Source organism: Vulpes lagopus, chromosome 2 (assembly GCF_018345385.1).
Source record: "Vulpes lagopus strain Blue_001 chromosome 2, ASM1834538v1, whole genome shotgun sequence".
In the NCBI taxonomy this organism is placed as follows: domain Eukaryota; kingdom Metazoa; phylum Chordata; class Mammalia; order Carnivora; family Canidae; genus Vulpes; species Vulpes lagopus.
Window position 1 is genome coordinate 32,174,898 of NC_054825.1, and position 25,580 is coordinate 32,200,477.

General features: G+C 43.0%; 1 protein-coding gene across 5 annotated transcripts in view; it reads left to right on the forward strand.

Annotated features, from left to right (window-relative positions):
• The first annotated feature begins 1,061 nt into the window (after positions 1-1,061).
• The window catches only part of ALDH18A1 (aldehyde dehydrogenase 18 family member A1), a 50,878-nt gene continuing 26,359 nt past the window's right edge, over positions 1,062-25,580 (forward strand). Inside the window, exons 1-7 of one of the 5 annotated variants that reach the window (XM_041745674.1) lie at positions 1,062-1,326; positions 5,350-5,465; positions 13,660-13,883; positions 17,583-17,732; positions 17,820-17,924; positions 20,398-20,556; positions 20,977-21,067. In XM_041745674.1, the coding sequence (XP_041601608.1) occupies positions 5,378-5,465; positions 13,660-13,883; positions 17,583-17,732; positions 17,820-17,924; positions 20,398-20,556; positions 20,977-21,067 (817 nt within the window). In that variant the 5' untranslated portion in view covers positions 1,062-1,326; positions 5,350-5,377. The remainder of the gene's footprint in view (positions 1,327-5,349; positions 5,466-13,659; positions 13,884-17,582; positions 17,733-17,819; positions 17,925-20,397; positions 20,557-20,976; positions 21,068-25,580) is intronic. The other 4 variants (XM_041745676.1, XM_041745675.1, XM_041745677.1 and 1 more) reach the window with 4 other exon arrangements.

Sequence of the window (25,580 nt, forward strand, 5' to 3'; positions counted from 1 at the left end):
ATAAAAAAATTTTTTAAATGTGCAAGACAAAAAATAAGTAAAAGTATCTTTGAGGATGGTAAAATTCAAGCTCTTTAGCATGGCACAGAAATGGTCTTGCAAGATGCTCCTCCTCCACCAAACACCTCTCCTGTCATGTCCCATATGCAGTCTCTTCTCTATAAGACATCTCATGCCTCTGCTTATGGCATTCCTTCTTCCTCATATGATCCTGCTTCCCATTTCTAGGTAAGTGACTTACTTTTTGTCCTTCAAAGCCCAACTCAAATGCCTCTTGTCATTTTAAAGCTTTGCCTGAATCCCTGGGTACGCTTCTCTAGCGTTAGTCGCATTGTGTTGTAGTCATTTAGTCACACGTCCGTCTCCCCCAGAAGACTGTGAGTTCATCTTAGGGAAGGGACCATGTCTCCTCCACACCAAGGGAATGCCTGGCACGTAAAGTAGGCAGTGTTCATGAATGAGGAAATGAATGAGTAGGCCCAGCCATGTTCTCAAGAAGGGGAAGACCTTCCTTAGGGTCTCTGACCTCTGCAGTCAAGGGCGGTGCAGCTCCCCGCCTGCCCTGCCCAGCCCTGCCCAGCCCTGCCCAGCCCTGCCTGCGCCAAACCTGAGGAAGAAAGAGGGGGACTCTGAGTTCTAAATTCAAAGGTGGGTCTGCATTCACCTTTGGAACAGTTCCCAATTGTCAGGGATTTAGTACAACTTTTTATTTTCTTTTTAATTCAACTATTTTTAAATGCAATACTTTCACCAATCCCCTTGCGGAGCCAGAGTTGGGCTAGGACCCTTGGGGAAACCTCCAGACGACCAGGGGGGCAAACCGTTTTGTTGCAGTGACAAAGCCGAAAGTGTGGATTCTTGAAGTACAGGTACGTGCAAGTTGCTCCCACCTATTTCGGAGGCGCGCCTGGGCGACAACGCTCAACGCCGACCGCCCCGACGGGGTCGACCAGCAGCTCCGGGAGCCACGCGTAGTCCCCGCCTCCCCGGGAAGCCCGCGGGCCGGCCCCTAGCGCGGCGAGGACGTGCGCCGCGAGCTGCGAGCCCCGCCTCCCGGCGTCGGGCCCGGCCGGGCGGGGGGCGCCGCCACGTGGAGCGCAGCCCGGATTCTCCACGGCGCCTACGCTGTTGCCGCAGCGTGGCTCCGGCTCGGCCCTTCGCCCCACGTCAGCAGCGGAGGCCCCGCGGCCTGCGTGTACTCCAGCGCCGCTGACGTAACGTCATCTTGCGGGACGTGGACGGAAGAAAAAGGGGAGTAAGCCGGCGCCACACTGCCCGGCGTGGAGCGCGGACCAGGCGGCGGGGCCGGGCGGCGGCGTGCAGCAGGTACGTGGCGGCATGGCGCGGCGCCCGAGCCTCCGCGGGGGCTGAGGGGCGCCGGCCGGCCGCGGAGCCGGGCCTGCGAGGGGGTGTGGGCGCCGGCCCGCGGGCGGGGGAGGGGGCCGAGGGGCGCCCGGCCGCGGCGGGGGAGGGGGCCGAGGGGCGCCGGCCCGCGGCGGGGGGAGGGGGCCGAGGGGCGCCAGCCCGCGGCGGGGGGAGGGGGCCGAGGGGCGCCGGCCCGCGACGGGGGAGGGGGCCGAGGGGCGCCGGCCCGCGGCGGGGGAGGGGGCTGAGGGGCGCCGGCCCCAAGGCAGCGGCCTGAGCGGCCCGGGCGGGGAGGCCCCGGGGCCGAGGGGCTTGGGGTCCTTGACCTCGGCGGCCACCCTTGGTTTCTCCCACGTGGAGGAGCTAGTCCCGGCGGAGGCCTGACGGCTCGGTGGATCCCTTCCCGGGAGCCCGGCGTCAGCAGCTTCAATGCACCTGCCTCGCCGCCGGTGATGCTGGACCGCGGTTTGTAACCGGCCACACGCCCGGCGCGCGGCGGCCTGTGTGCGGTCCCTGCGGCCGCGCGGGCTTTCGTGACCCGCTCTTTCAAAAGCAGGCCCCCAGGGCTGCCCGGGTGGCTCAGGTTCTTGATGGCAGGGTCCTGGGATCCAGCCCCCAGGCAGGCTCCCTGCTCGCTCTCTGCCCCTCCCCTCCACTTGTGCGCTCTCGCTCTCGCTCTCGCTCTCTCAAATAAATAAAATCTGTAAGAAAAAGGGAAAAAAAAAAAAAAAAAAAAGCAAAAACCAGGCCCGCAGCAGCAGGGTAGTTGGCTCACAGTCGCCCTTTGCAGTGTGGCACACGGTCTGAGTAGTACGTGCGTGGCAGGCCAGGGCTCCCCCAGGCTCCCCCACCCCCATCGTTATTCTGCTCTGAGGCCGCCAGATTTATCACCCCATCTTTCTCTTTTGAGTGGCGAACCATATACCAAGCCTGTGGGTCCTGGGTGAGGTTTGTTGGGACTAAAGTTAGTTCTTTGTCCAAGTCAGAAAGATAAAGGCATTCTGTTTAAAACGAGTAAAAGAAGTACTTGGGAAACGGCCTGAGTCAAAACATGGAAACTTTTTTCAACTGATGACATCCAGTCTAGACACACACATAGCCTTTGCTCCCTAGAATCAGCCGTCTGCGTTTTGAGAGCATAATAAACTCTGGCAGGAGAACCATTCGTTGCAGTCAGAGGTTGTATAGTGCAGGGGAGAGGCCAGGAAGGCTTAGTTTCTAGGTCAGTCTTGAACCTAACAAGCTAGTGACCTTGAGCATTCAGAGCTGTCAGTTACTCTTACTTAGATAAGAGAGATGAAAAAACAAGTATAATTCGTAATTATATACATTTGAGAATATATTGAATTCTGTGCCTGTGACACGTCCTAAAGGAAATAAAGAGAAAGTTGTAGCCATTAGTGCCTAAAAGAAGGAGCACAGCTGACATTTGTTGAGCATTTGTTATACCCAAGCATTCCATGCATTGTCTCATTTAATTCTCAAAATAATCCCACGAGACCCTTACTGTTATTATCCCTCATTTACAAAAGAGGAAACTGAGGCTTAGAAAGATTGAGTAACTTTCCAAAAGGCACACAGCTAGCAGGTGCAGAGCTGGAACCCAAATCTGCCCAGCTCCGCAATCCAGGTTCCCTGTCCCATTTACCATGCTGTCAGTGGGAAGTTTATAATCCAGGTGGAAAAAGTGACAGTAACACATGAACCAGTTAAAAGCTAACCTGTAGGATTAAATCCAATTCTGAATGCTAGAGCTGCTGAGAAAGTTTTCTTGAAGGAGATAGAACTAGAGTTTTAGTGTTACAATTTGATTATTTTACCCTTTTGGTGTTCCTTTTGGAGAACTGATATGTAAATATTTGCTATAGTAATATACTGAAGGAATATACATAAGTAGCACACAAAGAGGAGGACCTATGCCCTCCTTAAATGTGCAGATAATTTTTTCTTGGGGTCTTAATGGCTGTCACAAACTGAAGTCAACAAAGTCGGCACTTAACACTTTCTGTTGCCTATGGGATGACATGTCTTTTACAACAGATGTATCCTGCCAATCTCTTCTCTCCCCTTTCTATGCCTTTGTGCAGTATAAACTGAAGAGCATACGTGCCACTCCTTGTTTTTCTTCACTATGGGGCTAACTGCTAGTCTCTTGAAACACGTTTAAGAGGATTGGAATATGTTTACCAATCCATAGATCAAAAGTTAAAAAGAAGCTTGTAAGCAAAGAGGGTGCAGTATTTTTCTTATCTTGTGAAAACAGCAATGTCTCTGTGGCATGAGAGCTGCAATAATAAATGGCTTATTCTCTTGTGCATATATAGGAGGGAGCCCCCTACTTTTTTGTGAAATAAAGTATTCTTTATCTAGAGCCTCAAGTTTAAGCCAGAAAATGCCTGTAACCACCATATTCCCGATGCAGGTTTCTAGCCATGTACACATCCTCTCTTACGAGGATGTACCCATAGTCATTTAAGATCCAGCCATTTGCAGGCATTGCACTCCCTCCCAGGAATGCAAGAGTGTCCTTTAGATTCCTGTGGGCAGGGGCAGCCCAGGTGGCTCAGCGGTTTAAGTGACGCCTTCAACCCAGAGCCTGATGCTGGAGTCCCACATCAGGCTCCCTGTATGGAGCCTGCTTCTCCCTCTGCCTGTGTCTCTGTCTCTCTCTCTCTGTGTCTCTGTCTCTCTCTCTCTGTGTCTCTGTCTCTGTCTCTGTCTCTCATGAATGAATGAATGAATAAATAAATAAATAAATAAATCTTAAAAAAAAAAAAAAGATTCCTGTGGGCAGCAGGAAGAAAGATGACAGTAACCTGTGGCCTTTCATTTCCATCCTCTTCTTGTGTCAGCAAGAGTGAAACAGACATTTCAAATATATGGTTTCTAAATAAATAAATAAAACAAAAAATAAAATAAAAATAAATATATGGTTTCAGAGTTCTTTGGGGAGGTCATAGCAGGAAGGTGGAGATGGCCGCTTATTGGATATTGGATGTGTTTTTTGTTTGAGACTCTCTAATGGCGTAGGAATTGTAGTAAAGATTTAGTATCAATACAGAAACAGGGATCCCTGGGTGGCGCAGCGGTTTGGCGCCGGCCTTTGGCCCAGGGCGCGATCCTGGAGACCCCGGATTGAATCCCACATCAGGCTCCCGGTGCATGGAGCCTGCCTTCTCCCTCTGCCTGTGTCTCTGCCCCTCTCTCTTTCTCTCTCTGTGACTATCATAAATAAATAAAAATTAAAAAAAAAAATACAGAAACATTGTACCTTAACTTTTTTTTGTCACTCAGAATATTTATAATCCTTGATTGTCATTTGCTTGCATAAAAACTAAGGAGGTGGGATCCCTGGGTGGCGCAGCGGTTTGGCGCCTGCCTTTGGCCCAGGGCGCCATCCTGGAGACCCGGGATCGAATCCCACATCGGGCTCCCGGTGCATGGAGCCTGCTTCTCCCTCTGCCTGTCTCTGCCTCTCTCTCTTTCTCTCTCTGTGTGTGACTATCATGAATAAATAAATAAAATCTTTAAAAAAAAAAAAAAAAAAAACTAAGGAGGTCCTAGAAAGGAAGGATAGAGTTGGAACCTGGGAAGGAGCCATTTCTTTCTTTTTTTTTTTTTTTTTTAAGATTTTTTATTTATTTATGAGCGACCGGGGGCGGGGGCAGGGGGGGGTACAGAGACACAGGGCAGAGGGAGAAGCAGGCTCCATGCAGGGAGCCTGACATGGGACTTGATCCTGAGTCTCCAGGATCACGCCCTGGGCTGCAGGCGGCGCTAAACCGCTGCGCCACCAGGGCTGCCCTGAAGGAGCCATTTCTTGTCTCTCTCTTTTCTATATACGGAGCAGGTGAGAATGTCCCTGTAGAAAGGAGTTTGGAGCAGAAGACTCCCATTTTTACTCTGAGAGTATGAGGAAGTGGGAGAAAACAAAGTTAATTGCCTATTATTTTCATTTTCATCTTTTAAAAATGTGTTCTACAGATACTTTGATCAGTGACCACATCACAGGATGTTGAGTCAAGTCTACCGCTCCGGGTTCCAGCCTTTCCACCAGCGTCTCCTACCCTGGGTCCAATCCACAGCCCTCTCCAGATCTCGTATGTACCATAGGAAACTTAGAAGTATGTGGGAAGTTTGGAAGTGTGTTTCAAACAAGGCTTTAAAGGAGAAAAAAAGTAATTTGGCAGAATTGGACAAAGACAGTAAGCAAGGAAGCAGCTTAATGATGAAATGCTCTGAGTGTTTGTATTTATCAATAAAGTGAAACTTTTGGAGGTGATAGCTTTATGGTATTGACTGCGGTGGTGGTTTTATAGGTATATGCTTATCTACAGAATTATCAAACTGTACACATTAATTTTGTACAGCTTTTTTTATGTCTAATTTAAGATTTTAGAAGTTTTTTTTTTCTTAAGGTTTATTTATTCATGAGAGACAAGAGAGAGAGGCAGAGACACAAGCAGAGGGAGAAGCAGGCTCCCTGTGGGAAGCTCAAAGTTTTTCAAATAAGATGTTACTTATATTCATTTCCTCAAAGTTTTTTACAGGCTATTTTTGTTCATTATTTGTTTTTATGGTTAAGTTTTAATTTTGAGACCACTGTAGATTCATGTGCTGTTGTAAGAGCTAATTCAGAGACATCCCTTAAGCCCTTTACATATTCTTCCAATATATCATTCTAGATACTGACATTGATATAATCAAGATAAGAACATTTCGGGGGGGGGAAAAAAAAACATTTCGGGATCCCTGGGTGGCTCAGTGGTTTAGTGCCTGCCTTCAGCTCTGGGCATGATCCTGGAGACCCGGGATCGAGTCCCACGTCAGGCTCCCTGCATGGAGCCTGCTTCTCCCTCTGCCTGTGTCTCTGCCTCTCTCTCTCTCTCTGTATGTCTTTCATGAATAAATAAATAAAATCTTAAAAAAAAAAAAAAAAAAAAACATTTCTACCACTACAGGATCCTTTAGTTTCCTCTTTTGACTATCCCTCTCCTCCCTATCCCTAATGCCTGGCAACCACTAATCTGTTCTCCATTTCTATAATTTTATCATTTCAAAAAATGTTATATAAATAAGTCATACAGTATGCGGTCTTTGGGGATGGGTTTTTTCCCTCAGCATTATTCTCTGAAGATTCATCCAAGTTGTGTGTATTGATTGTTTCCTTTTTATTACTGAGTAGTATTTAATGTTATGGGTATACCACAGTTATTATAACCATTCACTCATTGAAGGGCATCTGGTTGTTTCCATTTTTGACTGGTATGAATAAGGCTGCTATGAGCATTTGTGTACAGGATTTTGTATGGGCATAGTTTGCATTTCTCTGGGATAAATGCCCAAGAGTTCAATTGCTGGGTCATATAGTAGTTGCATGTTTAGTTATATAAGAAACTACCAAACTTTTTTTTGCAGAATGCCTGTACCATTTTTTTTTTTAAGATTTTATTTATTCATGAGAGACACAGAGAGAGAGAGAGAGAGAGGCAGAGACACAGGCTGAGGGAGAAGCAGGTTCCATGCAGAGAGCCCAATGCGGGACTCGATCCTGGGTCCCCAGGATCATACCCTGGGCTGAAGGCGGTGGCAAACCACTGAGCCACCCAGGAGGCCCTTTAAAAAAAAAAAAAAGATTTTATTTATGCCTGTACCATTTTATATTCACCCCAGCAGTGTATGAACAATCTGCTTTCTCTTCATCTTCATCAACGTTTGATGTTGTCACTCTTTGATTATGGCTATTGTGATAGGTGCGTAATACCACCTCACTGTGGTTTTAACTTGCTTTTCACTAATGGCTAATGACATTGAACATCTTTTCACCTGCTAGTTGGCCATCTTTATATCCTTTTTAGTGAAATGTTTCTTTCTTATCTTTAATTGAATTGTTTGGTTATTTTACTGTTGAATTTTTAGAGTTCTTTCTCTTCTAGATACTAGTCCTTTACAGATATGTGTTTTGAAAGTATGTTCTCCCAATTTATGGCTTGTCATTTCATTCCTTTAACAGGCTCTTTCACAGAGGAAATTTTTTTTATTTTGATGACATCCCATTTATCAATATTTTCTTTCATTGATTTACATTTGGGGTCGAGTCAGAGCTTTGTATAGCCCTAGATCCTAAAGATTTCTTCCTATGTTTTTTTCTAAAAGTTTTAAGCTTTACATTTTACATTTAAGTGTATGATCCATCTTATGTTAATTTTTGTATAAGGTGTAAGGTTTATTAGGTCAAGGTTCATGGTTTTGCCTGTGGATATCTAGGTCCAGCAGCATTTGTCAAAAGGCTGTTTATCATGTTTTGAGTGGCTGCCTCCTTGATATCAGTTAAATCTTACCAATAGTCTGTCTTCAGACCTTATTGTAAGAGGACTTTCTTTTCACTAATGAAGCTTATCATCAGAAAAAAATCTCTATTCCAAAAACCTCTGTTTCCCATTCACATGAAGAAGAATATAAAGGAGAAAAGATCAGGGCCTGGAGCCAGGCTCCTGGGGCTTTAAAACTAACTGTTCTGCTTACTTAGTAATTTTAGTGGCTTAAAACAACTATAGATTTAAGTCACAAATTTGTGTTGGACCTGGCTCAGCTGCACAGTGGTTCTGTATCTGTCAGAACTCATTGGCCCAGGGCTGATTGTTGAGGGCTGGGTGGCCTCTGGTGGGATGATGGATCATCTCTGTTCCACATGGTCTCTAATCCTCTAGCAGGCTAAACATGGCTTCTTCATACAATGATTGTAGGGTTCCTAAGTAGAGCATGCATGGAAACCACAAGGCCTCTTAGAATTTATGCTGTGTTACTTCTGCTACATTTTATTAGTTAAAGCAAATCATAGGGCTGGCCCAGATTCAAGGAGTGGGAAAACAGATTCCACATCTTGATGGAAGAAGCTTCAAGGTATTGTGGCTATTTTTGCAATCTGATAATGTTAGCAAGTTACTCAGCTTCTCTGGGCCTCAGTTTCCTTACTTATAAAATGAGTCTTATAACACCAACTAACTCATAATAATACCTAACTAATGAGGCTTAACTCATGAGAATTTTAGTATGATGGTAGCAATAGGAGATACTTTTTTTTATAATACCAGCTAATACTCATTGAGTGTTTATAATGTGCCAATTTTTGTTCATGCATCAATTCATTTTATTCTCTACAATAACCTTAAGAGATAGGTGAGGTAACAGCAAATAAGCAGAGGGATTGAGATTCCAACCCAGACAGTCTAGCTCCAGAACCTGCACTTGTCCTTTTATATATCCTCTGCCTCTGTAAAAGGTGTGTGAATACCTAACAAAACTCTTAGTATATTAAGTACTCAGTATTTTTATTGTTGTTGGTTTTCTTTTTAAGATTTATTTTATTTATTTATGATAGAGAGAGAGAGGCAGAGACACAGGCAGAGGGAGAAGCAGGCTCCATGCAGGGAGCCCGATGTGGGACTCGATCCTGGGACTCCAGGATCAGGCCCTTGGCGTGAAGGCAGGTGCTAAACTGCTGAGCCACTCAGGGATCCCCTGTTGTTGTTATTATTGTTTGTTCTCATATGTGTCATTCACTAAAGGAGGTACTTTCTTATCTTTTCCCTAGATTTTTCAATTTTTGTATCCAGATTTTTCTGGATTCTGGAGCCCTCTGTTCACTGACCATGATAAACAGAAGGGCAGAAAAGAAATAAGAAAGGCAAAGTGACAGAACATATACATATAAAAACAGAAGGAAACAGAAGGCCAGGAAGGGAGATAGAAATCCTATCACAGTCCTCTTTTGTTCGGGCCTGGAACAGAGGCTCATTGATTGCTGAGCATAAGGACTCTGATGCTGAAAAGGTAATGGACTTTTCTGGAATGTGGACGACTATCATCTCACCCCCCACATGTTGCACACACATACTTCTCAATATCCCCTCATACTAACCAGGAGGAAATGGCTTTTCTGTGGGACTTAGAGCCTAAATGAAGGCTGGGAAGATGGGAAGAGATTGCCTCTCCAGAAGCCTTGGATTTTTCCTAACTTATCAAGACCTTCTCAGTCTCCAATACGGACTCTAAAAAAGTAGAATACACTGTAGAACATAGAAAATATTCCCAAGAAAGGTAGGGTCAATCTGAGAGTAATACAGGTCCTTGGCATTATCGAACAGGAAACCCAAAAAGCCCCGGATCCCATAGAACTACCTGATGCTAGAATCCATCGTATGTAATTGAGCCTTGGACTTGATTGAAACCTTATTCATTGTTGTTTCCTTCTCTTGAATCTTGTCTGCCCTGGTCTGCTGTGACCCAGTTGCCTGCAGCCAGAATGACCCTTGACTGCCTGGCACCAAGGTGTGCTGGTATCTTTGCTGATAAAGACTGGGGATCAGGAGCCTCTTTCATGCTAACCTGGCTGCTAGATTCTGATAGGTGTCTGCCATTTGATCACCTGCACTGACATGCTTGCCAACTACCTGTGTCCCTAGGTGCCCTCTTACACTGATCCACCCATGTTTAGCACTCTCTAGGACAGGACAAGGCCTGCAGGGACAGGAAAGAAAAATGGCTGTCAGGCCTAGTCCTGACAGCTGTCAAAGGGATTCGTGATAAGTTGGGTGTAGCTCTCTGTGCTTTGCAAATAGCCACTAATGATCCCAGGTCCAAACCCCAAGTCTCTCCCTCTACCAACCCTCTCTCTATCAGGTCAGTGAGGCCAGAATTATTATATTTACAACTTTAAAGCTTAGACTTAGGCATATATATTGTTTATGATAAGATCACTGAGAACTGAGCCACAGTAACTATATTGATGAACTTCATGAAGAAAGGGGACTGTCCACAGAACTTAGGCCCAGCAACAAACCAGCCAAGTAGCCCTGGGACTCCCCCTGCAGGAAGAGCAACCCTATCTGTGGGTCTAGGAAGAGTGCCAGGTCCCAGTTCCATCCCAGACAATGGACTTACTGAGCATCTTTGTGCCAGGAACTATACTGCAAGCATATTGTGGAAAAAAAAGTATCATCTTTCTTGTATCTCCACAAACCTGAAACATATTCACTTTTTAAAATTGTCATTTAAGAGAGGGCAGAAAGGCCTTTTTACTGATTCATTAAAAATACTCATTCCAGGGACACCTGGGTGGCTCAGCAGTTAAGTGTCTGCCTTCAGCTCAGCGCATGATCCTGGAGTCCTGGGATCAGTCCCACATCGGGCTCCCTGCATGGAGCCTGCTTCTCCCTCTGCCTGTGTCTCTGCCTCTCTCTCTCTGTGTCTCTCATGAATAAATAAATAAAATCTTTAAGAAAATAAATAAATAAGTAAAGTACTCATTCTGGGATACGTGGGTGGCTCAGTGGTTGAGGGTCTGATCCTGGGGTCCTGGGATCTAGTCCTGCATATTAAGCTCCCTGCGAGGAGCCTGCCTCTCCCTCTGTGTCTCTCATGAATAAATAAAATAAAATCTTTAAAAAAAAAAAAGAAAGAAAGAAAAATGCTCATTCTAGGGATGCCTGGGTGGCTCAGCGGTTGAGCATCTGCCTTTGGCTCAACGTGTGATCCCAGGTTCAGGGATCGAGTCCTGCATTGGGCTCCCTGCAGGGAACCTGCTTTTCCCCCTGCCTATGTCTCTGACTCTCTGGCTCTATCTCTCTTTCATGAATAAATAAATAAAATCTTAAAAAAAAAAAACTCATTCTAAGATTTGTGTGTGAAGGAGGCAAAGAGGGAGGACAACACACAATGATTTTCTAGTCCATGAGAATAAGATTCTGTTCACTTTACCCTCCATTGTTACAGCATAGAGAAAACCGTATAAGCTATATTATAGTTAGAAAAGTTAGTGGTCAGGAGTTAGAGATAGTGGCTCTAGAGAAATCTGGGAAATCTGTCTGTAAATATAAAGGGAGGTGATAATGGTTTATTCGAGTGGACAAAGTTACTCTGTAATAGTGCCATTATAGAATGGTGGTCCAAAAAGTAGCTTGGAATGATTACTACAGTAATTCATTCAAATATTTATTAGTTGTCTGTAATGACACATAGAGAACTCTTTGAGGAGGGAGTACCTGAAGTTTAGTTCTGCCAAAGACTTGTATTACTCATCTTGACTTGCTTCTTGGAACCAAGGACTCCCACCATGAGAAGATCCATTTGCTGTGAGTGAGACTGTTCATTAGCAAGACCTCACCTGTTCCTCTGCCTGTGCACTCCTTCTTCTATATCAGTTAAAATTAGGTCAGGTGTAATAGAAAATCCAAAATAATAATGGCTGAAACAGGATAGAAGTCTGTATTTCTCTTTTTTTTTTAAAGATTTTTATTTTTATTTTAAGATTATTTATTTATTTGTTTGTTTATTCATTGAGACACAGAGAGAGAGAGAGAAAGAGAGAGAGAGAGAGGCAGAGGGAGAAGCAGGCTCCATGCAGAGAGCCTGACGTGGGACTCGATCGGGGTCTCCAGGATCACGCCCTAGGCTGCAGGCGGCACTAAACCACTGCACCACCGGGGCTGCCCAAGATTTTTATTTTTATCTAATCTCTACACCCAGCATGGGACTCAAACCCACAACCTTGAGATCAAGAGTTGCATGTTCTACCCACAGAGTGAGCTGATCACCCCTCTCTCTCTTTTGAAAGGAAGCTGGGGGTTCTCTAAGAAGAGAGGCAATCCAGGGCTTTCAGAATAGTTCTGTGAAATCATTAGGCATCCATACTCCTCCTTTCCTGTTATTCCAGAGTTCTTGATGTTTTTCTTGTAGTCTAAAATTGTGTTTGAGCTCCTACCTCATTCATATGCATGTTTAAGCAGCAGGATAAAGGAAGAAGGAAGCATTTCTCTTTTGAAGGAAATTCCTAGAAGTCCCACTTAACATTTCCACATGTATCTCATTAATTTAGTCACATGTCCATGTCTAGCTGCACAAAATGTCTGGGAAATGTAGTCTTGACTGGGGGCATTGTGCCCGCTCAAATTAGAGAAGTCTCTTAATTAGTGAGAGAAAAAGATAATGCATAATTAGTAAGCAGCCAGCAGGAGGAGTTGGATACATGAATAGTGGTAAAGGGATTCAGTGCCTGTTTTACTTTTGGCTTTATACAGGTATATATTTAGCTTTTTAATTAAGATTATGTATAAATATATATGAGTGTGTGTGCATGTATGTAAAATACTTGCTTCCTTAGAATTCCTGTATAGGATTACTTAGAGGCAGATATCCAAAGAGATTGAAAGTATCTGACTCCAACATTCCTTGTCCTTTAGAAAGCTATCCAGTTTTGGGCCACCTGGGTGGCTTAGGCAGTTGAGCATTTGCCTTTGGCTCAGGTGATCCCAGGTCCTGGGTTTGAGCACTGCCTTGGGCTCTCTGCTTAGCAGGGAGTCTGCTTCTCCTCCCTCTGCCTGCTGCTCTCTCTACTTGTGCTTTTTTCCCCCTCTCTGTCAAATAAATAAATAAAATCTTAAAAAAAAAAAAAAGCTATCCAGTTTTTTTAACCATTTTTACAGATATCTGGAATCATACTGCCACGTCAGAAAATTTGTAGGTGGATTAGTTACATTTTTTTACTACTCATACCAGTTACTTTGCTCTTTATTGTCTTTGCTAGTCAGGCTCACTCTCTTTGTAATGATGTGGTTTCTTTAAAAGCACACGTTTTTTTGATGATGAAAGCAACATATTTTTATTGCTTAAATTTGGAAGACCTAGACAAGAATAAGGAAGAAAATTAAAATCACTTGTAATTCCATCAAAAATAAAACCACTAACATTTTTATTTATTTTCATCTTTTTTCTCTACATTTAGACACATATAGGGAACTAACATATGAGCATTTTCCTATGTTATTAAAAATTCTGAAAAAGTTAATTTATTCTTTTGCCTTCTTTGGATGTTTACTCTGCTTGTGATTTTTCCTGTTATAAATAACACTGATGAATAGCCTTCTGATAAAACTTTTTGTTTCCATCTCCAGTTAGTTAGTTTCTTATAATAAATTTTTGGACATAGAATTACTGGGTCAAAAGATGTGGACATTTTAAAGACTTGGTATATTTTACCAGCTTGTTTTAGGAAAGATTGTTTTGTTTAAACTCTTCACAATGTTTGAGTATATCTAGGACCTGTGTACTGGTATAAAACTCCACACAAGATTAGAATAAGAACATGCTGGATGTACTGGATTTTTGATTTACTGGTTTTACTCTGTTAAGAATGATAAAACTACTTTTTGGCTGACCTGGTGAATATTGTACATGTACCTTCTTAATGAGAAATTTATATTCTATATTTGTCTTTTTTCTTGTATTTCACTTTGGGAGCTGCAGATCGTATCCAGCCTTCAACCATCAGACATGTCCGTTCTTGGAGCAACATCCCCTTTATTACTGTTCCCCTCAGTCGTGCACATGGCAAATCTTTTGCCCACCGCAGTGAGCTGAAGCATGCCAAGAGAATCGTGGTGAAACTTGGAAGTGCTGTAGTAACCCGGGGGGATGAGTGTGGCCTCGCCCTGGGGCGCCTAGCATCTATTGTTGAGCAGGTAATTGCCAAGGTGGAAAATTCTAGTGAACAAAAACAGTATGGGGTTTTTATTTTTAAGCTGTCAGTTCAGGTGGTTTTGGTTTTTTCCAACCCTAATTTTATCCCTAACCCACCCTAAACCATCAGTTCAGGTGTGTCAGCTTGTAAAAATAATTTGAGTACAATAGATGTAACCCAATCTGAAAACTTTGTTTCCAGTAAAGGCACCAGTGCATCCTGTATCCCAGGGCAAGCAAAGGAGATGTCAAGGAGTAAAGTTGATTTCATGCAGTTCATCTCTCAGGCTTCTTAGTGATAAGGAGCTGTATATGTCAGTGATTGTTAATCTTGGCTACACATAAAAATTGTCTGAGGGACCTAGAGATTCCTAGGCTTCACAGTCTCTGGGATAAGGCTCAAGCACCTGGATTTTTAAAGTTCCCCAGGTGACTAATAGGTACTCAGGGTTGAATACCCAAATGGATGTTTGTGAATATTGAGTTTTTTTTGTTTCTATTTTGCTAGGCTTTTTCTTTTTCAACTAGGCCAATAATATTGAAGTAAATACGAGCTATCATTGCAAAGATTTTCCAAGTTCAGATATTTGAAAGGATTCAGCAGACTCCACAGAGAATACCATATAAGACTTTCATTTAAAGGCAAAGGATAGAAGGCAGTAAGAGAGAGAGTGCAAGCAGGCATTGGGGTTGTGAGGGACATCTATGCACAAGCCCTCCAGTGTCTTTATTTGTACTGCAAGACAAATAAAGAGACTGCAGTCTGTCCCCAGATTGAATTACCAAGAGATCTTTGTAGGGAATCTTGCCTTTGGGAGAGCTCAGAGCAGAAGTTTTCAGTGGGGATTTTATGCCCCACTGGCTGTGCAAGCAAGCCAGGCTGACTGTAGACTATCAGTAAAAATTGACCTTCAGAGTTAACCTTGAGATTTTAGACTTTAAACATATTACAGATCCCATACCTATCTTTGCCAAGAGCAGGTATCAGTAAACTTTTTTTTGTTTGTTTGTTTTTTTACAAAAGACCAAATAGTAAATAGTTTAGGCTTTGTAGGCCAGATGGTCTCTGCCTCAACTACTTGTCTCTACCATTGTAGCAACAAAAGCAACCATAGACAATATGTAAATGAAAGGGCATAGCTGTGTTCTAGTAAAACTTTATTTACAAAACCAGGTGCAGGCGAAATTTGACTTGCTGGATAAAATTTGCCAGCCCCTGACCAAGAGTCAAAACCCAGACATCCAGGCATCATGGTTAAACTAGATTTTTTTCTTTCTGTCTGTAACTCACCTCTGTCCTCCATAATTTTAGGTTTTAAAAAACAAGTTTATTAAGAAGTTTGTATTAGGAAACTGCTAACTGAAACTTGATGGAATTTTTTTTTTAATACTTTCTGTAATCAGTTTATCAGATCTGCCTCCCAGATTGAGTCCATCAGATCAATTCATTTTAAAGTTTGTTTTGTTTTATTGTATTAGAGAGAGAGCACAAGTTGGGGAGAGGGAGAAGCAGACGCAGACTTCCTGTGGAACAAGGAGCCTGACACGGGACCCCAGGATTATGACCTGAGTTGAAGGCAGATGCTTAAGTGCCGAGCCACCCAGGTGCCCCAGATCATTCATTATAACAGATATTTATAAAAGGGCCATATTGTGAGAGACTTTACCAATGTGTAATTGTTATCTCTGCCCTTGGGGGGCCGGAATTGGGACTCCCAAAGCAATTAGGTGATAGTTGAAAGCAGTAAATAATCAAGTGAATGGGCCTAAATCTTTATTGATGTTCAGTTCTTACAATCTGTGGCCAGTGGAAGCCACTTTACATTGGCTCCTGAGTCCATGTAACATGATCAAATCCCTTGGATAAGACAGTTGATTCTACATATTAGTAGTGCCCTGATCTAGAAAGCCTGTCCCTGGGGTCCATGGTTATCTGGTGACCTAAGCAAACCATTATCGGGGTCTTCCCACTGTTTTCATCAAGTTTCTTCTCTGCTCAAAACCTTCAATCTGCTTTCAAGACTGAAACACAATTCCTTTACATGACTTCCTGCCTAATAGAATGATCTACTTTATTTCCCATTCTCCCTGGCGAGACCACTACCACTACTTTCAAGCTTACTTCCTCCCTAGCCCACTAGCATATCATATTCATTCCTGCCTTTGTCTCCCACCTGGAATCCACTCTTAGAGCCTCCTATTCCTCAGAACCGCTTGGTTGCACAACTCCAGGGGCACCATTCACACTGTGCACTTAGCAGCAGATACAAATCCTACCAGTCTTGGAGGCCCAGGCTGAGTCCCAGAGGGCCTCAATGAGCATAACTGTATTCTGACTTGACTTTCCCATCTTTGGGTTCCTCAGTCACTGTCATTTGGTAAGCTAAAAAATTGGAGCAGGGCACCTGAGTGGCTCAGTGGGTTGAGCGTCTGCCTTCGGCTCAAGTCATGATCCCTGGGTCCTGGGATCGAGTCCCACGTTGGGCTCCCTGCCCCACAGGAAGTTGGCTTCTTCCTCTGCCCCTCCCCTCATTCGTTCTTTCTTCCTTGCTTGCTCTCTCAATAAATAAAATTTTTAAAAGAACGATTGGAGCACTGTTATAACTGATTGGATCTTTTCTATTGAGATACTGAAATGTTTTAGGTAACACTGGTTTTTTGGATATATGCATATATATTCTGTCTTTTAGCAGTTACTGCTGAAATATTTATAGATGAAATAATATGTCTGGTGCTTGGGATTGGTATTAAAATAATGGCAGAGCTGGCTGTAAAGGCACGACTAGAGAGTGGGAAATTGGCATGGGAGATAGTTGAAGCTGGGTGATGGGTACACGGGGAATTATAAAACTATTGTTACCACTATGGTTAAGTATGAAATTTTCTTTTTTGTATAGTGCATTTGTTAATATTTTTTAAGTTATTTATTTATTCATTTTAAGTAATCTCTACACCCAACATGGGGCCTGAACTCACAACCCTGAGATTGAGTCACATGCTCCTCTGACAGACAGCCAGGCACCCCAAGTATGAAATTTTGTATGATAAAAAGTTATTTTTCAAAATGATTCATCACAGGTGTTTGAGTTCCTGAGCCACCTGAGAGGGCTCAAACATCAGGAGGAAGGGACACATTAGGAATACGGACTTTATTTGTAGCTTGAATCTTTGATTCTTTCAATGCACATCTGTCCAAAGTAACGACAGCTGATCTGGGCAGACAGAACAGAGGGGGGTCAGCATCTGTCCTTGGTCTAGCCTAAGATGACCCATAGGGATCAATATACCTCAGAAAGAGCCTCAAATCTCCCAGATCATGTCTTAGGACCTAATAAGCCATCTGCTAAGTTTACATTGCAGTTCCTAGTTCCAGACTTCTTTTTCTGGAACAATTAGGCCTTCTATACTATAGACTCCCAGTGGATACCATCAAGTGCTGTGGATGTCAAAGCTGCCTGCACAGCAGAATCCGCTTACTCAAAATACCTGATACCTGTCTGCTATCTACTTACCAGATTTGAGGTAGCATCTAGGAATCTGTATTTTTATGAAACAACCTGGGTGGTTCTTCAGAGCCAGCCCAGTGCTGGTCCTTAAACCAGCATTTGGGATCCACTCCATCATCTGTCCTACTTGAGTCTCTTGTGAAGAAAGGAAAGAGATGATATAGAGACTTGTGCCTTTTCCTTTCTCAATGTCAGGTGTCAGTGCTACAGAATCAAGGCCGAGAGATGATGCTTGTGACCAGTGGAGCCGTAGCCTTTGGCAAGCAACGCTTGCGCCATGAGATCCTTCTGTCTCAGAGTGTGCGGCAGGCCTTGCACTCGGGGCAGAACCAGCTGAAAGAGATGGTGAGTGTTACTTCCCCAGCCCTTTAATGGGTCCACAGGCCTCCTTCCCTCACTCCCAACTGCACTATATCTATTTGTGTGTTACAGGCAATTCCAGTCTTAGAAGCACGAGCCTGCGCAGCCGCCGGACAGAGTGGACTGATGGCCTTATATGAGGCCATGTTTACCCAGTACAGCATCTGTGCTGCTCAGGTGAGAGGCTTACCTTTACAGAGAAGTGTAGGACCTGTAAGGATGATTCCCATGGAACAAAGGAAAGATGAGCTGGGCTCCAGAGCCGGACTGCTAGGATACAGTCTTGACTTTACCACTTGTTAGTTGGGAAGTCTGGAGAAAGTCTTGAGGTCTAACCTTGAGGTCTAGCCTGAGTCTCCTCATCTGAAAAAAAGAAGGTAATATCAGGGCTTACTTGAGAGGGTCTTTGGAAGAAGTTAATGAGAAAATATATGAAAAGTATTTAATGTAGTGTTATTCCCAGTAGTTATTAGCATTTGTTATTGTACTAGTAACACTTAATGGCTACTACTATAAGTGTTTATATTCCTAAAGACAATAAAAGTTAGATGTTTTTATTTTGTTGGGTTGCTTCTCTTTGTACCTGATTGCCTTGTATAATAAATTTCTATCAGGCATTCAAAAGAAAGAGGAATGTCTGTGGTTTGTTTTCATTCATTTAGCAAATATTTATTGAGCACTTACGGTGTACCAAAAAGCGTGTTAGGCATTGGGGATACTGTGGTAAACAAATCAACCATGGTTCTAGTCCTTACGGAAATTATACATTATTAGTGAGTGGTCACCCCTGAATGTTCTAGAACCTTCTTTCCACATTTTTTACCTAAATTTCCAGAATTTTTTTTCAGTTATATCTTTAGTCATCAGTACAACTACACACTAGAAAACATGTAAATATCACAAAACAACTAACAGTCACTTCACAAAACAGTTGAAAAAAATTGAACTCCCCAAGTTATTGCCTTTGCTGCCCCTGATCCTACCATTTACACAGATATTATTTTACATATCTGATGTTGTTGTACGTACCTTTCAAGTCTTTGGTCTTTTCATTTCCTCCTGCTTTTTCTGTTTCTCCATAATTCTCACAGTGTTATCCACAGTGATATTGTAGTATTGTTCCAAAGTGTCATTGAGTAACTGAACTGAAGCAGAAAGGCGTGGACTTGACTACCTGTTGTCTGTAGCTGGGGACCCCACTCTCTTAGATTTTTTCCTGTTAGCATAAATATAATGGAAATCTCAATTTCTGTCAGCCACTATTATCACCTCTCTTATCCACAATCCAATGATAATTTGAGTCTTTAGTGTTTTAAAAGTGTCTGGAGCCAGATGGGGAAACTTAGGTCCAGTGACTATGCTTTTGGTTTTTTTCCCCCAGGTATGATGCTTTTTGAGGTTTTTTTGATTTGTTTTTTATTTTTTGTTTATTTATTTTAATTTATTTTAAGATTTTATTTATTCATGAGAGACAGAGAGAGAGAGAGAGAGGCAGAGACATAAGCAGAGGGAGAAGCAGGCTCCATGTAGGAAGCCTAATGTGGGACTCAATCCTAGGACTCCGGGAACACCCTGAGCCAAAGCAGATGCTCAACCACTGAGCCACCCAGATGTCCCACTCTCTTGTGGTTTCTTGTCTTTAATATAACCCTGTTTTAAAGACCATTATCAGGGGTGCCTAGTGGTTCAGTTGGTTGAGCATCCGACTCTTCATTTTGGCCCAGGTCATGATCTTGGGTTCCTGGGCTTGAGCCTGGCATTGGGCTCCACACTCAGCAGTGTGTGCTTGGGATTCTCCCCCTCTTCCACTCCTTTCCCCAACCCTGCTTACATGTACGTACATACTCTCTCTCTCCCTCTCTAAAAATAGAATCTTAAAGAATAAAGATCACTATAAGTGGCTTTTGGAAATCTCTACCAGGTTGTTTGTCACGTTTTAACCTTAAGTACAGCAGCTTATTTTTTCTTCATAAAAATGAAATTGATTTGCATCCTAACAGACTTCCCTTCTCCACTCACATACTTTTCTCTTTTAGGGCTCTTCCCTGAACTAAGTTTTGTCTAGCTCTTCTTTCAGTTTGTGGCTAAAGACTCACCTTCATAAACCTCTCAGACCAGTCCCACTACTCAAGATAGTCTTTGCTAAGTGCAGCAGCGGTCAGCTACTAGAGCAACAGTGGCAGCCCAACCTGATTCTGTTTTGTCCCATAAACTTCTCCAAGCAGGGCAGGCCATCTTTCACTCACCAGATATTTCAGTGCCTACTGTGGCCAGCTCCTGAATCAGATGCTAGAATACAGAGATATTTTAGAGATTAATGGATGGCCATCTCTTCCCTGAAAGTGTGTCTCCTGAAAGTTCATACATTAATTTTTTTAAAATTCAGTAAATAGAAGAGATTTAACAGCTCTTTGAGAATTAAAGTACTTTTACAAGAAGTCTTGAGCATTCTTAAATATTCCAAGTGATTCATTTTTTTCCCCATCTTTAAAAGAATTGGTTAAACATCCAAAGTGTATGTTCCTTTGCGCTCTGTATGGGATCCAGAAACCTAGAGTTTAACTTCTCTCCTCCTAGCATCTTTTATATGCTGTTGCTGGGACATTCATAATTTTCCCCCTTTCTACATTTTTGATCCATTTAATTTTAGATTTTGGTGACCAACTTGGATTTCCACGATGAGCAGAAGCGCCGGAACCTTAATGGAACGCTTCATGAGCTCCTCCGAATGAACATTGTCCCCATTGTCAACACAAATGATGCTGTTGTACCCCCTGCTGAGCCCAATAGTGATCTCCAGGGGGTAAATGTGGGTAAAGTATTCCTAAGGGTTGAGCATGCTGGAGACTAATGCCATGCTATGCTGCATGTACTAACACCGGAAGTTTGGCATGAACAAGATGGAGAAATTGGGATAGAAGCTGGCCTCATGGAACAGTGGCTGCATAAGCTCTTCTGAAGTCAAGGGGTCTCATTCTGCAGGGTGAGGTGCTGTAGTGATTTCACATGGTGCTATGAGCATGGCTTGTGTGTAGCAATGGAAAAGGGTGCATGTTTGGAAATGGGGTGGCCAGTAGACACAGTGTTTTACAGACAGAAGGGGCCTATGAGAGCTGTTATCTACACACTTGAAAATTAATTTTGCCTGCCAAAACCAGAGTGCTTCTGTGAATGTCTTCTTGAACTGTATGGTTTTCACTCACTTTTTGACTTTTTACCTGCATTCCAGGTTATTAGTGTTAAAGATAATGATAGCCTGGCTGCACGTCTGGCTGTGGAAATGAAAACTGACCTCCTGATTGTTCTTTCAGATGTAGAAGGTACAAAGTAATGTCCTTTCCTTTTATTCAGCCTTTGTTTTAAATACTAAACATGTGAGCACATGAATTCCCCTCTTTGTTAGAGTCCTTCTGTTTTTTTATTTTTGTTTTACTGTGGACCATTATTTTCTGAGTCCTATGGCCTGACAAAGGGTTTTTATGGCTCTAAAGAAGGTAAGGGAATCTAGGAGATACAGTGTGAATGCTGAAATGTTGTCATTTCCAGGAACTTCAGGTTTTGTTTTGTTTTGTTTTTTTTAGAACAGTGTTATTGGGGATCCCTGGGTGGCTCAGTGGTTTAGCACCTGCCTTTGGCCCAGGGCATGATCCTGGAGACCCAGGATCGAGTCCCACATTGGGCTTCCTGCATGGAGCCTGCTTCTCCCTCTGCCTGTGTCTCTGCCTCTCTCTCTCTTTCTCTCTCTGTCTCTCTCTCTGTGCCTCTCATGAATAAATAAATAAAATCTTTAAAAAAAAAAAAAGGCAGCTTCATATAGATGTAATTCACAGCTCACCTATTTAAGACTTAAAATTTAATTCATTGATTTTTAGTATATTCGTACAGTTCAACCCTGACAACAGTTTTATTTTTTTATTTTTAAAGATTTTCTTTATTTATTTGACAGATCAAGCAGAGGAAGCAGCAGGCAGAGGGACAGGGAGAAGCAGGCTCTTCATGGGGCAGGGAGTCCAATGCAGAGCTCAATGTGGGGCTCAATCCCAGGAACCCAGGACCACAACCCAAACCAATGGTAGACACTTAACTGAGTGAGCCACCCAGGCGCTCCCTAACAACAGTTTTAGAAAAATTTTTATCATCCCAGTAAGAAACCCCCGTACCCCTTAGCGGTCACTCCTCATTTCCTCCGACTCTCCAGCCCTAGGCAACATCTCATCTACTTTCTCTTTCTTTGGCTTTACCTGTTACGGACATTCTGTAGAAGTGAGGTCACACAATATGTGATCCTTTGTGACTGGGGTGTTTCATTTAGCATAATGTTTTCAAGGTTCATTGATCGACGACAGCATCTGTCAGTACTCCTTTTCTTTTTATTGCCAAATCCATTGTGTACATGGTACCACATTGTATTTACCCATTCATTAGTGGACAGACATGCTACTGTGAACATTCATGTCCAAATTTTTGTGCGAACGTGATTACCTAGGCACAGAATTACTAGATCATTTAGTAATTCTGTGTATGGTTAGCGTTTTGGGGTTTTGTTTGTTTGTTTTTTGGGGTTATTTTGTTTTTGTTTTAAAATTTTATTTTATTTATTTATGATAGACATAGAGAGAGAGGCAGAGACATAGGAGGGAGAAGCAGGCTCCATGCTGGGAGCCTGACGTGGGACTCGATCCCGGGACTCCAGGATCGCGCCCTGCCCCAAAGGCAGGCGGTAAACCACTGAGCCACCCAGGGATCCCCTGGTTAGCCTTTTGAAGAAGTGCCAGACTGGTTCCAAAACAGCTGCATCGTTTTGCATTCCTTCCAGCTCTATATGAAGGTTCTAGTTTCTCCACATCCTTGCCAATACTTACCTCTTACAATCTGCCTTTTTGATTGTAGCCATCTGAGTGGGTGTGAAGTGCTATTTCGTTGTGGTTTTGATCACTTTCAGTTTTTAATGTAAATCATGAGACAGATGATACTAAATTGGAGCCAGTGCAGAAGTCCAGGCTATGTAGCTACCATGGTCTTATATGTTAATCTATTTTTCCCTGCTTTTCCCTTCCTCATAGAGGGGTCCCTCTTAACTCCAGTTTGATTCTCCATTTACTCTTCTCACTGTCTTAAGCTATTCCCATTTTACATTTTGACCCATAAGGAATGTGGTAGCTGCGTCTAAAATTGGCTAACCCTACAGGATCCCAGAGTACCCCCTTACATTCCCAGGAGATTAGAAAAACCTGTTAATTCCTCAGCCCACACCCAAGACAGGCTCCTTTGGCAGGACTTTTTTTCCATTTACACTCCAGTGGTGTACAGTGGTGTACAGAGCAGGGGGCTGCCTAGTGGAGGCAGGGACAGATACAGATGGATTGATCTGTCTTCTGCCCATGTGGGAAGTCTGATATATACCATACTTACATGTCAATTTCTTTACCTATAAGAAGGCTTGGTAGCATTTTATTTTTTATTTTTAATTTTTTAAATTTTTTTATTTTATTTATGATAGTCACAGAGAGAGAGAGAGAGAGGCAGAGACACAGGCAGAGGGAGAAGCAGGCTCCATGCACCGGGAGCCCGATGTGGGATTCGCTCCCGGGTCTCCAGGATCGCGCCCTGGGCCAAAGACAGGCGCCAAACCGCTGCGCCACCCAGGGATCCCGCTTGGTAGCATTTTAATCCTCTGTAAATTTGAAATCTCAGGATAGGAATAGCTAGATTGGAATAAGAGTGAGCCACTCTAGAGAAGGTGGCTTTTCAGTTAATCAGCAGATTTTAATTAAATTTCTACTGTGCACAAATACTGTGCTAGGTGCTTTATAAACGTTAACTTATTGAATCTTTATAGCAATCCTGCAAAGCAGGTAGGTTAGCTCAGTTATTCAGATGAAGAATTTAAAAATTAAATTCAGATCAGTTAAATGGTATATCCAGAGTCACATAGTACTTAGCAGAGGCTGGTTTCAAAACTAAATCTGTTCGGTTTAAAAATCTCTTCCCTGGTTTCTATGCTGCCTGGCAAGGTACAGGACATGAGAGATCAATATATAAAGCCCAATTTGAACTAGACTCTAGTAAACGTTTTTAATGCAGCCTTGAACATCAAAATTGGCCATCAGGGTGATAGCATGTATCAGTACTTTTCTTGTTATTGCCGAATAATATTCTACTCTAGATATACCCCTTTTATTTGCCCATTCAGCAATTGATAGACATTTGAGCTATTACAACTAACGCTGCTATGAATATTCGTTTACAGATGTATATAGATGTACAAAAATCAGACTTGTGCTATATTAACCCTGATTATCCACTGAATGTTGATTTTTAGCACAATATTAGAATTTTAAATATCATTGGTTTTGAGAAGCTGCTATAAGGGGAAAAGAGGGGTAGGCAGCATATCAGTGCTAGGTACTTGTCAAACGTCTCTGGAGGAGGTTTGGCCTGGAATTTTGCAACATTGCCTGTGCTATTTCTGTATAAAACCAGAACAGCCTCAGAATTGAAGCCTGTGATTTCATAGCATAGTGCCTACTGAGAAGACGCCAGCCCTGAATCCAGGAGCCATGGAGTACGGGGATGCGAGGGACAGAGGTTGTGAGAAATGGTTTTTCCTCTCCCTGTAATTGCTGCCCATGGTTAGCACTGCTTCATTCCATACCGCACACCGGTTTCATCACTCCTCTGATTCCTTTTTCCCAGCAAGGACATGTTTAGCAGGCTTGTGTTAGAGATTTAGAATAATGAAGCAGAGAGGGCTGTATTATCACATAGGAAAAGCAGTAACTTAAACCTTTAAACATCACTGCCCAAATGTCCTTAAGACGCACGCTTGCTTCGGCAGCACACATACCAAATGTCCTTGAGCCAGTCCCCAGCCCTGGGCAGTTCCTCCCTGTATACATCCCACTTAGGCCTTGATGTGATTCCATTTTCACAGGCCTATGATTTTTCTCTCCAAGTTTCCAACTTGTCTTTTACAAGTGAAATTGTGAAGATTTTAAATCATGGGTTGTATGTATATAATGTTTCATGTAACTCGTATTTTATGTTATTCTATTCAGTTATGAAAGGGGCATAGGCTTTGTGATGATAAATCTGGACTGAATGCCAAGAGTCCGCACTCTTCTGCTGACTCAACCTAACCTTCACAGCAGCTTACCCTTAACATGGGGAGTATGGTCAGTGGCTGTTTCAAAGGATGCTGTGAGTGTTAATAAAACCCATCTCCCATTTTATCCCACTCAGAGATAGTCACATTATAGTATACAGTATATATAGTGTATAGCTGCTGCTCGATTTCTGCAGTGTCCAGTCATCCTTTTCAGTTACTTCCTTAATTCAGCATCATAAGTACCAGTGGCAGAGGTGAGGACAGCTTACCGGTAGACAGTGGACAGGACTGGTGAGTTTTGTGCCAAGGATATGGTCGTACCATGATGCTGGCAAGCATTCGTTCATTAAGCCAGGTTATAGGGACGCCTGGGTGGCTCAGCAGTTGAGCGTCTGCCTTTGGCTCAGGGCGTGATCCTGGGATCCGGGATCGAGTGCTGCATTGGTCTCCTTGCATGGAGCCTGCTTCTCCCTCTGCTTGTGTCTCTGCCTCTCTCTGTGTGTGTCTCTCATGAATAAATAAATAAAATCTTAAAAAAAAAAAAAGCCAGGTTATAAAAGTATTTAAGGAGAATCGTCCTGTTGCTGCTTTTCAGCATGGGTAGACTATACAGATCCCTAAATCCCTTTTCTGGTTAGAGCTGATAGGACACAATTCATCTGGATCACTCACGTACAGAGTGGTTGGCAAGTTCCCAGGGGGGTCTGTCTTAGGGGACACTCACT